At 37.3% G+C, this 17,226-nt stretch overlaps 1 protein-coding gene across 8 annotated transcripts in view; it reads right to left on the reverse strand.

Annotated features, from left to right (window-relative positions):
- LOC121318441 (ankyrin repeat and sterile alpha motif domain-containing protein 1B-like) overlaps positions 1-17,226 on the reverse strand; it is a 220,716-nt gene that overhangs the window by 58,872 nt on the left and 144,618 nt on the right. For 5 of the 8 annotated variants that reach the window (XM_041255122.1, XM_041255118.1, XM_041255117.1 and 2 more), the window contains 2 exons: positions 11,426-11,491; positions 5,931-6,099 (listed from right to left, as the gene is read on the reverse strand). In XM_041255122.1, the coding sequence (XP_041111056.1) occupies positions 5,931-6,099; positions 11,426-11,491 (235 nt within the window). The remainder of the gene's footprint in view (positions 1-5,930; positions 6,100-11,425; positions 11,492-17,226) is intronic. The other 3 variants (XM_041255125.1, XM_041255120.1, XM_041255124.1) reach the window with 1 other exon arrangement.

Consider the following 17,226-nt stretch of genomic DNA (forward strand, 5'->3'; position numbering starts at 1 on the left):
CTTTGTAGTGCTTAATAAACTGTAGAAAGAAGTGCATATGCCTTTTATGGTAAGCCGGAAGCCAGCCCATTTTGCTTGATTTATCCACCTATAAACGTAGGCTGTCTTTAACATAACTAGTCTGTCTTCATACACTGCCTGTTGCCAAGGCAACAATACAATGGACATCATAAAGCTAATAAGAACTCTATTATTACACTCAGCGTCTTGTGTTTATAGGTGGTAAATGTGACCTTTGGCATCCACAACGGGAAAACAACAACTCCAGTGTGTTAAATTTACATTATTTTTTTCATATAATTCTTTTTAATCCTTTTATGATGTACATTCCATGCATAGTGATATAAAGAAGTGCTGTTTAAAAAAAAAAAAAAAAAAAAAAAAGGTTTTGTTTGGTTAAATGTTTTCATTCCTGTGTTTTACATACTGCAGGGATGGAAATATTGCATAGCAGTTTCACCCATTCCAGGTTTTACTATGTGCTTGATTAGCCACAGTGATAGGTAACAAACTCATGTATGTCTTACTAAAATCATAGCAAAACCAGGAATGGATCAAACTGCTATGCAATGGGAGTCTTATTGCAATCCCTGTATTATCATAATCATTATTTCTAACTACAGAATGCTGTACTGGTTTATGTCCCTAAGCAGGATCGAGAACCATGAGTACTCTGTTCATCACTGGTTGGATTCAGTAATATAAGGATAATGGCACATTTGATATGTGCAAAAAAAAGTACTGCATCACTGACATAGTCGAGAGGTTAAAGCAGTTTGGCAGTTCATTTTTACCAACCGTAAAGACTTTATGTCATAGTTTGTGGTCTATATCACTGAGTTGGTCAAAATAATGTGGTAATGAAACAGTTCATTCTTGCAGGACAACACCTGATAAAACCCAGCTTTATACCACATACTAAGACATTAACTCAAAGTGTACCATCTGTACCTAAGAAAACAGACCAGTGTTTTTAAAACCCTACAAATATGAAGTCAGTACCTCAAATGTGATCAGAAATATGATATGGTTGAACACTGTGGCAGTGGCAGCTTTGTACAAATACTGACAAGAGGGTTTTCTTACAGACATGTTGAAGGCATTTGTAGCTACACACTAAAGGGTACATCTGATATTTTGAAGATGATGACCAAAGACCAATACTGTGTGCCATGGCTCACCGCTCATCACCCTAGTCCCACTGGATCCTCCTTCCCTCCCTGTCATTCTGCACAAAGACATTTTGAGGGTTGATTTGAGGCACAGCTAGTCCTACATGAAATAGACTGGATGGAGTAAAAAACTCCTAGTCTGCACACCAAATGTTTAAAATTCTAACAAAAGATCTACTTGACTGTCAAAATCTGTTATTTAAAACAACAGCACACACATTTTATTAAAGGCCAAATGCAAATCAAATTGCATGAAAATAATATACAGCAAATACAATTGTGATTTACAATTTTCTTGTTGTTGAAAGTATTGTGCAACCAATTAGAACACACACATATATTTATTCAGTTCCATCACTCTTGATGGTGGTCGTCATGGTAAAGTTAAGCTTTTCTGTAACGCCCTTAGCTCAGTACACAGCGCATCATCCGAAAAAAACAGATGAAAGAATTTCTCATTTGATCCTGCTTCTGTGAAAATAAAGTTTTCAATGAGATACAGAAATAGCACACATTACATTACTTTATGTCAAAGTAACTTTACTAACCTAAGTAAAACTTACACAATTATAAACTCATCTTCCAGCTACCAGTGACCCACCTTGTGAAGTGTGGGCAAGGTTGGCAAGAAAAGGTGACAGACTGAACATACTGTTGGGAACATGAGCCGGCTGAGTCACCACAGCACGCCATTGCCACCAGTCGATTGTTCACAGAGAATGAGTAAGCTTTTGAAGCCCTAACGGAATACAGCTAGTATTGAACACTTACAAACCATCATGCTGAGAGCAGTGGAATCAAATCGAATAAAACAGGACAAATGCCACATGTATAGCTCATCCTCAGCATACTCATTAGTAAAGGAATACTAACAGCTTTTACTTTGTGCATTTCTCTCTGTAACACACTGTGGCAAAGTACCCGTCGCTGTGTGTATTTTGTGTTATATGTTGTGTGTTAATGTTGGTGTATAGTCATTGGTACACGGGATATAAATGGGTCTGTGTAACACGAGTGTTTAATATTTGCATTTAGGCACAAGGATTGCACAGCACTTCACGTGCAAGTAAAAAGTAATAATATATGAGCATGGGGAATTGCACTTTATTAATTCATGTGCAGTTGTACCGCGACTCCAATTGAATGATTGATTAGCAATCGAGTCTCGGTACAGCTGCATAAAAGCTGCATGTTTTCACTCACTTAGGGTCATGTGTTCGGTGAGTGGAGAACAGGATTGGAGACAGAGGTAATAATAATAAGAAGAAATAATAGTTAAAATATCTGCTCACGTGTTTTGTTTAGTGTTAGTCCGTTTTGTTTGTCTATTTATTTTGGCCTCACGTGCCAAGTGCTGTTTTTGTTACAAACATTCATTAAATGCTGAGCGAGACAATTCGCTCAGCTCCACCAAACTCCACCCCTTTGTCGTTTATTTCCTGGTTCCTGTTTCTGGTCTAACATCCCCCACTCCGGCCGTCTTTGTGACACAAACACACACTGGAACTGGAAATAAACATCTGACACACCGTGTGGGATGCCATCCACAGCTACATCAAAGAGGCTGAAATTCTTGCGCACTTATGCGTCCAGAACTGATTAAACACTTTGCACAGTACCAAACCGATAGCACTGTGTAACAAATATATATTTTTTTTTTTTTGTTCCTGGGTAGTAAGTGTTATTTCCTAATTGCTCATGCCTCAAAAGTATAGAAAATGGCTATTATTCCCCACAAACTTTGCTTTTGTGACCAGGACAGTGATATTTCAAAATATCACTATTTCCAATGGGAAAACGGGCAAATGTGTGTCTTTTCGTTCACAGAAAGTCAGAAAAAAAACAACATATGAATCCAAATTAACATGTATTTATACTAAAGTAATACAAAAATGACTACAAAAGATTTAGAAGTGAGTAGTTTTTCGAGATTTACGATTATACTTACTATGTTGTTTTTTTCTGACTTTATGTGAACGAAAAGACACACATTTGCCCGTTTTCCCATTGGAAATATTTTGAAATATCACTGTCCTGGTCACAAAAGCACAGTTTGTGGGGGATAATAGCCATTTTCTATACTTTTGAGGCATAAGCAATTAGGAAATAACACTTACTACCCAGGAACAAAAATTGTGTTACATAGTGTAGTCAAATCTTTTGTTCCTATAGTATCTATTTCAGTTTCTGCATGTATTTAATCTTTTCTTTATCCAACAAAATAATTATGAATAATCTTAACCAGCATTGTACTACTGTACCAATCTCACAGTAGTTACATCATTTGATAAGTGTTATTTTTGATTGGAATGTAAGACAAATATTATATCAAGCTTGGGACTTATAAGCAAGCATAAGCAAGCCGCTACTGAATCAAAATTTCTGAATGCAAACATTTTGTTGACAAAGCTGGATTTTACCTTATTCCAGAGGCGGTCTGTGCTTTACAAATACTTAGAAGGATGAAAAAAAATGTACAGGCTTGAACATCCCATCTCTCTATAATATTTTACTTACCACAAGTGATTTGGCATGAACATTAAAACACACAGGGTTTTTTGACCTATTTTCCTTTTTCAGAAGATGAACTTCAACTACATTTATTATCCCCTGCTTGTTTACAGTCCCAGACAAAAGTATTGGCAGCCCTCTCTTAATATAATTATTTTCAACATCTGTTGAAGAAGAATGTTTTGGCAACACAGCAGATGATTGTCAAGACAAAGGAGTTGGAGTCACGTTTGAGAAAAGCACTCAACAGAAATGGCTACAGAACAATATCAAAGAAACATGGTATACCAAAATCCACAATCAGTGTCAATGGTCGAGCAATAGCAGGTGCAGCAAGAACAACTGCACACGGGCCCATGCACTCAGAGGACCTCGGAGGGGTTTAAAATTGTTTTGAACAATGATAATATCCTTCGCATTTATATTTTTAGATGTTACACATTTGTATAACTGTAACTGCGGTGTGCGGTGCCATTGATTCAGATTGTATCCTCCCTCATGTCAACAGGCATCGCTATTGTCTTTTTTTCCCCCGGAGGCTGGTACAAGGCACGTCTTCATGGAAGGTTTTGGGGTACTATTCAGCACAGACATTTGCAGTTATATTCTGTGTGCACGATTCATCCTGTAGTTCAGACGGAAGCTGTTGGGTGCTGCAGCGGGCACCAAAATAAACTACAGCAAATCAACATGCCTGCATTTCTGATTTAAAAATAGTAATAATAAAAACTGGTTTCCTATGTGAGGCAATTTCTGCAAATGTTTGTGCAGAACTGTGAATTCTGTAATAATTTCTGTGATTGCAGAACTGAGGAATCCTGGTAGGGTTAGTGATTAAACCTGTTTCTTTATGATTAAAAAATAGTGTAGTGTTGGATGTAAAGACGTACGCAAAATAAAATAAAGTAGACGAGTAGAACACATTCTTATTACGTACTGTTTCATACATGCCAACATTCTGACAATTAAATATAGTTCAACATTGAACACTTGATTTGGTATGTTTGATGTTTATAAATAAGGGTTAAATGAACATTTGGGGAGGGGGGTCCACAATAAGGTCCTGCAGTGGGGCCCATCTTCCTCTTCCTCTGACACTGATCAAAGCAATAATCAAGAAGTTCCACAGAACAAATCCAACTGAAATGCTTGAAAGACGTGGACATTCAAAGAGAATTATGGGTACAGCAGATAGGTGAATCATTCGAGCAGCTAAGATTAATAACTTAAAGAAAAGTTTAGAAGTATCAGGCATAATAGTGCATGAAAGAACTGTACAACACACACAGAAGAGTTGTATACACATAGATCTCACTGCAAACAACATTTAAAGAAAATTCATAAAACAAACCATCTTAAATAAGCCAAGAAATATGAAGAAGAATCTGAAACATTCTTCAACAAAATTATCTGGTCCAAAGAGTCTAAAGTAGAACACGGACAATAGTACCTTTGAAGAAAAAAAGGGAAAGCCTTCAATGAAGAAAACCTTAATTCCCTAATTGTTCCTAAAACAATTATTATTTATGCCCTTGAGACAAAATATTGGCATAATGAATAGGCTTTCGTGAAGACTGATATACAATCCTTATACATCTAGTGAAATGAAGCAGCTTTCATTTTTGCCATTTATGTAGAAAGAAAAAAAAAATCTGAATTTCTTAAATGAGTCTCTAAAAATGGTCAAGCAAATACACTAATACTGCCCTATGTTGGATTGATAATATCTCACCTAAAGTGATCAATTTACTTTACCAAAATACTGCAAAGTGCTGTACAGAGATCTATGAAATTGTTAATAACTATTAGCCTACGTAAAGACACTTTTCTAAAACATTCATGTACTGTATGATGACAGCTTAGTGAAAAGTGTACAATGTGAATACATGTTCAAAATAATAACTCCATTGATTGAAAAATGCGCTCGCAGCTACAACAGTTTGTAGTATGGAACTCTATTATTCATACAGCATGTAACAGTTACACCATCAAATTAGTTTTTCCTTGTTTTCATCTATACGCTCCATTAAGTGCAAGGCACCACATAATCCAGTGACCATTTTCACAACAGAATTCTCCAAATGCATGTCTTGGATTTCATTCCAAAAACTCATATCAGGAGTGCTACAGTACATCTTGGAAGACTGACTGCAGTATAGTATCCTGTACAAGAGAAATGGTCATTTAAAGCCAACCACATATTCCAAACATCACGACATGCATCAGATGCATCTAGTATTTGCTTACCTGCCAAGTCGCAGTCTTCCACAGACCCAATGGAGTAGTTGGCAGGGCTGATAGGGGGGCTGGTGCTGAAGCTGGCATAGCCTAGAGAAGAGCTGACCTCGGAGCAGTCATAGCTGTGGTTCGGTCGGTGCACCTCCAGGGATGGGATCAGGGATGTGCGCTGCTTGGGCTGACAGCAAGAAAAATAAAAGTATGTTTGTATAGAATTCCCCTCTATATATATATATATATATATATAATAGAATCGACAGTTGAGGTATTCTTTATACAACAGGTTACACTGTAATGGGATGGTGGTGAGCAACACAAAATGACACACACACACACACACACACACACACACACAGGTCTTAAAAACAACTCATGTAGACAAATGTTCAGCCAAAATGTTGTTTTTTTATGTCTGCCTTGGTGCTGTTTATCCCAAGAACCCACTACAAAATGGCAAGTAAAACTAGCCCTGATTACTGGCACTTTATTGTTTGATTGTTACCCACCACAAGGGGGAAACCACCCTGATACACTACAATATCACAGTTTCTTTAACCAGAAAATACTGCAGACCAAATTCTCAAACTGCCTTTGTAAGGGAACCCAAAGATTATTGCATAGCTGACCAGCTCTGTTACTCGCTGTCTTTAGAACATCAGGGGTGGGATAGTGAAGAAATTGGCATTCTTTTCATAGACTTTAAATAAAAATGTTACATCAATAAGACACTCACTAGGGAATGCGGTTTCATCACAAAGAGGTTAGTGTCATTTACAGTAATCACAAAAGTTAAACAAAAACAAAATTTGTTTCTGTATAGATGAAAGTTTAACTAAAATGACTATGATTCACTTACTGCAATGGTGTCAGGCATTTATCCCGTCATAACAATAGTCTTCCATCGGGTCAATAATCTTCCACTATAGCCTTCCTCTCCAGTCCAAATTATATAGTCGTCCAAAATTATCATCAATTACAGAAACTGTACACAGTGTGCTCTTTTTCAAGCCCCGTCTCCCCGCCCAAAAGTGTCCAGAAAAAAGCTGACATCAGAAGCAGGCCGCGGGTTTTCAAAATTGAATTATTCCCAATAGTGAAAGTGAAAATAGTCATTTTGACTGGTTTACTATATCCTATATTGCACACATAAGCATTGCAGAATCTGAGAAGTGATTAAACATTTAATAATAATAATAATAATAATAATAATAATAATAATAATAATAATAATAATAATAATAATCTGTCTCTCTAAGGCTCGCAACAGTATCATAGCTCTAACTTAACTGTCTCATGGATTTCCAAAAGCAGCAAAAACACATTATTGTTCTTTGTGTCGAAAAATAACCCTGCTATTTTTCGTTCCTATATTGACCATTCCTATATTTGAGCACCAGTTCAAAATGTGATAATCTTTTTCTCTCTATGGCTCAAAAAGATCATAATGTTGAATGGATTTCCAAAGTGGTGAAAACATCATCATTGCTAAGAAGGGAATTAGAAAATTACACTGTACAAAAATATAAACGCAACATGTAAAGTGTTGGTCCCATGTTTCATGAGCTGAAATAAAATATCCCAGAAATTTTCCATACATACAAAAAGCTTATTTCTCTCAAATTTTGTGCACAAATTTGTTTACATCCCTGTTAGTGAGCATTTCTCTTTTGCCAAGATAATCCATCCACCTGACAGGTATGGCATATCAAGAAGCTGATTAAACAGCATGATCATTACACAGGTGCTCATTGTGCTGGGGACAATAAAAGGCCACTCTAAAATGAGCAGTTTTGTCACACAACACAATGCCACAGATGTCTCAAGTTTTGAGGGAGCGTGCAATTGGCATGATGACTGCAGGAATGTCCACCAGAGCTGTTGCCAGAGAATTGAATGTTCATTTCGCTACCATAAGCCGCCTCCAACATCATTTTAGAGAATTTGGCAGTACGTCCAACTGGCCTCACAACCACAGACCACGTGTAACCACGCCAGCACAGGACCTCCACATCCGGCTTCTTCACCTGCGGGATCAGCCACTCGGACAGCTGGTGAAAATGTGGGTTTGTACAACCAAAGAATTTCTGCACAAACTGTCAGAAACCATCTCAGGGAAGCTCATCTGCGTGCTTGTTGTCCTAACCAGGGTCTTGACCTGACTGCAGTTCGGCGTATTATCCGACATCAGTGTGCAAATGCTCACCTTCAAAGGCCACTGCCACACTGGAGAAGTGTGCTCTTCACGGATGAATCCTAGTTTCAACTCTACCGGGCAGATGGCAGACAGCGTGTATGGTGTCGTGTGGGTGAGCGGTTTGCTGATGTCAACGTTGTGAACAGAGTGTCCCATGGTGGCTGTGGGGTTATGGTATGAGCAGGCATAAGCTACGGATAACAAACACAATTGCATTTTATCGATGGCAATTTGAGTGCACAGAGATACCATGACGAGATCCTGAGGCCCATTGTCGCGCCATTCATCCGCCGCCATCACCTCATGTTTCAGCATGATAATGCACGGCCCCATGTCGCAAGGATCTGTACACAATTCCTGGAAGCTGAAAATGTCCCCGTTCTTCCATGGCCTGCATACTCACCAGACATGTCACTCATTGAGCATGTTTGGGATGCTCTGGATCGACGTGTACGACAGCGTGTTCCAGTTCCCGCCAATATCCAGCAACTTCGCACAGCCATTGAAGAGGAGTGGGACAACATTCCACAGGCCACAATCAACAGCCTGATCAACTCTGTGTGAAGGAGATGTGTCATGCGGCATGAGGCAAATGGTGGTCACACCAGATACTGACAGGTTTTCTGATCCATGCCCCTACCTTTTTTTTTTAAGGTATCTGTGACCAACAGATGCATATCTGTATTCCCAGTCTTGTGAAATCCATAGATTAGGGCCTAATGAATTTATTTCAATTGACTGATTTCCTTACATGAACTGTAACTCAGTAAAATCTTTGAAATTGTTGCATGTTGCGTTTACATTTTTGTTCAGTGTATAAATTAACTTGAAACTAATGTCTAATGACAGAGCAATTCAAGGCTGCACATAGCCCTTTGGTCCACATTTTACTGCACTTCATATTACATAACTGTATAGATTACCTTTGCATATATTGATCAATTGTTTTTCGATTACAGTGCTCCCCCTTTATAACGCTACAGTTGTAAGCCATAGTTACAGGACTGTGCTATTTGTGTTCTACCTTATAACGAGATGGCATATGATGCAAATGGGAGACATGGCCATGCCACCTTATAGCTGGTTCTGTGGTATAACAGGCACTATATAGCACTTTATAAGAATGTTGCCAATAAATAAGGCTAAGCAGAAATAGCAAACCACTACTCTGATCACAACAACCCTTGCTAGGAACAAAGTTTGGTCTGAATCTTGAAGTTAACACTTCAAATTACTTTAACCTGCTGCACAGAGTGAAACTCATTCAGTTGCAAATCATAATAACAAACAGCCCTGCATAACAGTCAATCACATCAAATAATTATGGATTTAGGATCGGTTTGCAGCAAGTCTTTTGAGATTTGAAACATAAAACACCTACAGGTACGCATTATGCATCCATGCTTTTTGAGAATATACTATGGGAAAAATATACAATCAAACCCATATTATTTCCCTCTTTTACAAACACTAATCAGTCTGTCATAAGAGGACAGTCCCCCAAAACAACACTGCAGCACATTTGTGTAAGCCCTTACATATTAAACCATGCAGCAAAAAATAACTTATCAAATGCCACATTGAAAATGGAAATACAGTACTGTAACACACACATTTTACAAGATCACATAGGCCCTTTGCAAGATAAACTGACCCAGCCAATACAGCATCTTAAGTTCATTTGCAATATCTCTGGTTTTGAGAGTTTTTCAAACAAACCAGTTCAAGAAAAATGTTTCTGCTCGGTCTGAAATTGCCAATGCAATGCACATACTGGAAAGAGTAAAGCTAAAGACCAAAGACAAGTGCCATAAGCAAGGGCTGTCAAGGTTAAAACAAAAAGCAGCAAGACATGTCCTGTTTCAGTGTTTCAGCTTGCAGAGGAATTCATATCAGTAAATATGCCCATTTAAATCATTGATTCCAAACTTCATGACTATTTAACAAAATACAAGGGTCAGGGATGCTGAAACGGGACCAGCCCACTGTATGTTTACAAAAAACAATACAACAACCTTATTACAGTGCAGCACTGAAGCAGCTGAAATTTATGTCATTTCTCTGTCATTTTCATAAGCTTTCAAGTCTTGATTTCATTGACATGTTATTTAGATATTGCTCCCCGAGATGTTCAAACATGTCGAACACGTTCATTAAAATGTGCATGTTTAAATAATACTACAAAAAAGAAGTTACTCTACCAAGGGCAGCTTGTGTTAGCTATGTACTGTAAATCTCCTGTTCAGCATATTTAAGGTTGGTGACACTTCTATCTATTCATCTTCCTAAAATGCAAGGGTTGTAATTATACAGGATGAACAGACAGATGTTTACTTTGCCAATAGCTAATTGCAATAAAATCATATCAAACAGGCTAGTCATTTGTATGATAATCTAGGGAATTTTCAAAAGCTCACCCAATAGTTATCTACTGTGCTACTTAGAATTACACATCAAGAGCTAAATTATGTTCAGTTATACAAATTATATATGCATGACATGTAATGGTATCTTGACAGTTTATTATAGTTTTCTGAATTTTCATTCCAACTGTAATAACTTAAGCATATTAACTGCGTTCAAATCTAAATTTGCAAAGGCCAAACTCATTGAACACACAATTTATTAATTTGATTAAAAAAATTAATAAATACTGCTCATCCAACAATGTCGCCAATGTTTTTTTATCCTGGTTTTCTGCCAATCTGCCATTTTTCGTACTGCGGATCCACAGCGAAGCCACCAGACCAACAGTATCAGAGGACAACACAGATCTGAATGGCTCCACTGCAGACCCGCGGGCACCCTATCAGCCACAGGGGTCCCTAGTGTGCGATGATCTGTGGATTGCCCTGCTGACCTAGCCCTCCCTACCCGGGCGGCACTTGGCCAATTGTGCGTCACCCCCTAGGAACCCCCGGTCACGGTCGGCGTAGTAGTGTTAGGATAAGGACTCTTTTTTGTTCCCTCCCCTCATTATCAAACACTGTGGCTAATTAATAAAAGGTGTAGGGTTCCACTCAGAGCTCCAGATAAGGTTGTGGGTTTGTGACAGAGAGTGAAGGTGTTTGAACTGTAAATCTCCCGACCAGACAAAGCGTTGTGTAAGTATGGTTGTCTGGTACTGTGGTCCTGGGACCACTTTTGGGCCACGGGAGCAATGACATTCTATGTATTTTTTTCTATTAATAGTGAAAAGCAGGCACCCTGCGGCAGCTGTAACAGTAGAAAAATAAAGTGCAGCAAGGCAGTATTGGTGGACTGTCAATCAAAGCAGAAATTCATAAATCAGAGCTAACGGACTGCCTACCTGTAGGTGGGATGTAGAGCAAGAGCTCTGACAATAGGGCAGTGTTAAGGTCATGTGATCACTCTGCTGGGAGATATAAAAAGTGTGTTCAGTATTAATAAAATTACAATATGTCGAATCCGCTACCACAGCCGTTATGTTTTGCAAAGCACAAAGAACAAAACAGGCAGCTGCAGCAGTTTGAATGTATTTGTACCGTGGGCTTAGTTTTGAGGTGCTGGAATGTTTTCTCATACATGTCAACAGTCCCTATATGATCAGGGCAGTCCCGATTTCCTAGCAAATATCCCGGGTTCCAATATATAGGAAGAAAGTCCCGATACTTACACACATGCCACATGCTGTACTCCTCGTGCGGCTGACACATTTGCTGATCACCAACTTATACAGTGAGGCAAGAACACTTCATTACGTCTATTTTTACTGTCATGACGGTCGTGTCATGTTGAGTTGGGGGGGGGGGGGGGGTACGTCTATTATATAATAAGTGTTTTTAGCGTATGACTCCTCCCATGTGTATAATGCGTATGACCCCCCCCCAGGAGACGAGCTTCCCATGAAACATTTTCATACTAACTTTTGTATTTGCTAACATTCCATTTAAATTCAATTGATGCATATATTGAATATGTTTTTGTGACTAATTAGCCATTAAGATTGAAAATATTGAGTAGTTTGATGTATGTTTCAATATTAACTAAATGAAGTTATTAATCAAACTGATAAACATTGTTAAACACCAGTAACTGATTTAATTAAATGTTTGGATATACTGCTATTTTACTGGTTACTGGCTAGTTCACAGTCGTCTTAAAATAACGCTAGAATACGTTAAATCTTAACGCTAAAAAACGTTTTTTTGAAATAATATAATTATATATATATATATATATATATATATATATATATATATATATATATATATATATATATATATATATACACACACACACATACACACACATACATATATATATATATATATATATATATATATATATATATATATATATAATTTTTTTTTTTTTTTTTGGGGGGGGGGGGGGTGTTGCAAGCCAGCTGAATGTGATTTTGCAAGTTGTATTTTGTTGTACAGAGGAGTGATGAAAAACTTAACTGATGCAAGGCTCTTGTTTCCTTCTGCATTGTGCACATTTTTTTTGTGCATGACAGTTCAGCATGAGAGGTAATGGCTGGATGTTTTAGTTACACAAACACCACCTTCCCCTGGATTACTGAGTACTGTTTCGTGTACAGAGGATTGGGGTTAAGGAGTGGTTTTTTTTGTTTGGGAATGCAAACCCACCGTATTTGATTCCCCTATACCACAACTGTATTTAATTTGTGTTTATAATTTAATAAAATACGGAAGTTTTTGAAGGAATGTCAGTGTGTTGACTTGTTGTCATTATGACCCCACTCACTGTCCTGTCACTACTATATAGTATATATAAAAAATTAAAGGTAACCCCAACATTCACCTGCAAAAAACCTTTTCATAATCGTATTTGTCCGACATAAGGAGGTGTCAGGTTTAAATACAATACAATAAAATCGCACACCCATACATTAACAGTTTTCAATGTATTTTAAATATAAATCATTGCGCTGAAATAACACTAATGTGTTTTGGGTAGGCTACACATTACATTATGTAAAAATATAAATCTATATTATAATCCTACTATAAACAGTAGGCCTATACAGTACAGTAGCAAAATTCAAATGAGTACCTTGCCCATTTTTTTGTACTTTAGCTACTGTAACACAAAATAAATTATGATGCTGCATTGTACACATTGGTGTACAATGTGAACAAAAGATTCATTGAAACTAAATGATTTTATGTTTTTTTTTTCTTTTTATTTAAATTATTATTATTTTTAACTTGGTCTACTTAGTAGCCTAGACAATTATCACACAATAGATCATGGTCCTACACAGATGCTCTGAATGAGCTGGAGGGGTTAGTGGCACATGTGTGCAGTCTATTGCTCCCAACACGCTGGGAAAACCAGAAATATCATAGAAATTTGTTTTCAAGGCTTGTAAGTACACCCTGACTTTAATGAAAATTAGGTACTTGGGTGTTCATCTCAAAAATACATTGAGCACAACTTACAACACATGAGAAAAGGTTGACTGGGAAATGCCAGCAACAACTGCGACTGTTTAAAACATGCTTTCAAAAATTCTTAACAAATTGATGCAATTGTAAGTGTCGCAATTGCCCGCAGCTTTAGTACATCTCATTACAATAGTTTTGGTCCCTCACTGTCTCCACCCTGTTTTTGAGAATTTCTGCAGGAACGCTAAGAATAACATATTAATTTAAGGCTAAAGTGCAAATGAGAACTGCGGCTGCAAAACATTAGTTAAAATGATGCTAACAGCGTTGCGTTTGTTTAGTACGTTTCACGCTATGCTTCTGACTGGTTTGCATGTGGTTTGCAACGATTGCAACAGATACAACACTTTAGTACATCTACGCCTATGTGAGTAAAATGTATTTTGGGTGAGTAAAATGCAATATTACCTTGAAGTCATGAGTACATTCAATAAATACTGTACATACCTTAATGCTAACTTATGGGGTAGGTATATTTTATTTATTATATAGTATTACCTTCCAAAAATTTGGTTGACAGATAGTACATCGGAAGATAAGGTTGAGGGGGGCTAAGATGGCACGTAGAGAAATCCAGAATCCAAAATCAAGAATCCAGTCTCTTATTCACAAGTCACAAACACGCATTGTAAGTGAGTGGATTCAAGGCAATAAAAATGTGCATTATAAATATCATATGGGAGAAACTGAAATTGAAGAAAGAATCAATGAAAACGATCTAGGAGTTTATGTTGACTCAGAAAGGTCTTCATCTAGACAATGTGGGAAAGTTATAAAAAAGGCCAACAAAATGCTTGGATATATAGAGAAAAGTGCTGACTTTAAATCAAGGGAAGTAATGTTAAAACTTTACAATGCATCAGTAAGACCTCATCTAGAATAAAGGGCAATTCAGAACAGAAAATAGGAGGCACCGTTTTTACACAGAGAATTGTGGGAGTCTGGAACTAACTCCCCAGTGATGTTGTTGAAGCTGACACCCTGGGATCTTTCAAGAAGCTGCCTGATGAGATTCTGGGATCATTATGCTACTAACAATTAAACGAGCAAGCAAGATGGCCCAAATGGCCTCCTCTCGTTTGCAAACTTTCTTATGTTCTTATGTTTTGTACATTCCTATGATCTATTCTCTAGCTACCGCATGCAGTATATTCACATAGACCATTGAGATGCCAGGAACCAATGAAGTGCAAGAAGCTTGACAACATCCAAACTCAAAATCAGCAGCAAAACTGCTATGCATATTAGTTATGCATTACATTTAAATATCATGCGTAATTCATATTTGTTCAATGCGTAAAACACCATGTAGCTTATCTAGAGCGCTGGTTCCACCAATAGGCTGCAAAGCCCTTAATTTAGTTGTTCTTATTTTTTTGCCTGTATCAATGACCCTGACCCTGAACCATTGTTCATGTAATTGGCACAATTTTCTTTAATTAAATCAGTCTAAAATTATGTTAGTTGGAACAATGACTGTTGTTATGTAATGTTAGCTGCAGTGTCCCAAAATCATACTCAATCATATACCAAAATATGAATGCGGGTGAACATTCTTCCACAGTTTAGCTTTCTGTGAACTTCCTCTACAGTTTAAGAACCGCACTTTAAATAAGCGCCGATAAAATATGGTGCCAGTAAAATAATGACTCAAAGTTTTACGAATCCAGCCCTACGTTACTATGACATCAATTTGGACACCCTGAAGAACTTGTGCCAAAGTGTCCAAATAAAATGTCATTACAATTGGGCGAGTGGTTCTCAAGATATAACTCGCAATGTTTGGACAGTCACCTACACTGTAATCCCTGCAGAGGACATGTGCGGGTTTATTTCAAATGTGCAGTCCAATACAATGTCTTCTAATACACCTAAATAAGCGTGGAGTAATTCAATACATTAATATGGGACATTTAAGTCTGCTTAATTCTGAATCTGATTACTGAATATGAAGCACACATGCTGTATTCCAATCCCCTGTTCTGCTTGTGTGGGATCAGATCATAGAGATATTGCATTGCTGGAAGGCCCATAAACCATATAAATGTACTGAATACAAATACTTTTTTTTTTTTTTTTTTTTTTTTTTTAATAACTTTTTCCTTCCCCTAGAGAGAGAGAGAGAAGAGTTTACTCAGCAGGAGCGAGTCTTTGATCAGAAAGATGTCTGATAGCTCTGAGAATTCAGAGTGACTTTCTCACACAGAGCATTCCTCCCTTTTCACTGGTTTAAGGGCATGTGATAATTTATTATATTCATTAACATAATGAATGTGATCGGCTTTCTGTGTGGCACTGACTCATACTGCTGCTGTATATCCTTAACCTATTGAACCAGAAAGACTCAAAAACAGTAGATTAGCATGCTGCTTAATATATATATATATATATATATATATATATATATATATATATATATATATATATATATATATATATGAGAGTAAGCTTTAAAGACTTGCATATGAGGATGCATGTGCAGTGTTACATATGTACATTGCAAATAACATGTTATGGAAGTTTTGCATCACCCTAAGGAATTAACACATTTTACTTTAAAGTCGAATGAAACCTGCTGAATAATGTTACGTTAGCATATTGTATTGCATACTGCTTTGTAGTTTTCCATATCTATAATGAAAAATGGTATGTGGCAGAGCAAAAGCCCTAAATGCAACGTGTGTGTGGGTGTTGGGAATATAGGTTTGGCAGGGAGGGGGTTAATTTGTATCTCCGCCATTAATCACAGGTGTGGCCATTTTTTTTAATATGTGTTACTATTTAGTTTGCAAAGTTCACTGAAGGCTCTGCTCAGCCTGGTCAGTTTTTGTTGCATTTTGTTTGCTCTTTTAGTTTTGGCCCTTGTGCCTATTATTTTGTTATTTTTGTTTGTTATTAAAAGTGCACAACAGCTCTAAACTGCAGCTCCAAGCCTCTGAGTCTCATTACTGACACTACCCTGGTACACAGGACGTTTCAAAATAGAACATGAAATACTGACTATTATGGCTTCTCGCAGACTTTTGCGAATCATTTTGTAGTTTCTTTGATTACATGGTGTTAAATAAAAGATCAGCATGATGTTCATATAGTTCAATCTTTCTGCTTTGGTTTGCGTCACGTCTATCCTCATACAGTACTGTAGTGTTCTGTGCGAGTGAACCCGTATAATGAACTCGGCCTGTGATCGGATTCTGCTTCAGCTTATCAAATGACAAACCCAGGTATGTTGAAGAAAGATGCCTGCAGTGCAGCATCTGTTACTGTAATCCCTCAACTCATTTCTAGTTCCCCACTTAAAAGCAAAAGGCCTTTTTTTGCACATTATATATGCATTCTCTTTTTAATTATTAGCTGTGTGCATGACATGGATAGAAATGAGTATGAAACTGTATTAAGTTCCCCATATCATACGTTAACATGTATTCAAAAAATAATTGTGATACAACATTTTTATTGAAGGTATTTGTTACAATTAAAATACACCGTATCTCAGATAATACTTAGCAAGAACAATGTTACTTTCATTCAAAGAATTAGGTTTTTCTACACATAAAATCAATTTCACGGTGCTACTCTGGTTAAGGGTGGCACTTCCTGTTGGTGCTTTGAACAGCATACTATAAAGTCTTGTGCGTAATGTATCTTAACACTGGTATTATGCTACTTCAGA

The sequence above is a fragment of the Polyodon spathula genome, chromosome 7 (assembly GCF_017654505.1).
Source record: "Polyodon spathula isolate WHYD16114869_AA chromosome 7, ASM1765450v1, whole genome shotgun sequence".
Lineage (NCBI taxonomy): Eukaryota > Metazoa > Chordata > Actinopteri > Acipenseriformes > Polyodontidae > Polyodon > Polyodon spathula.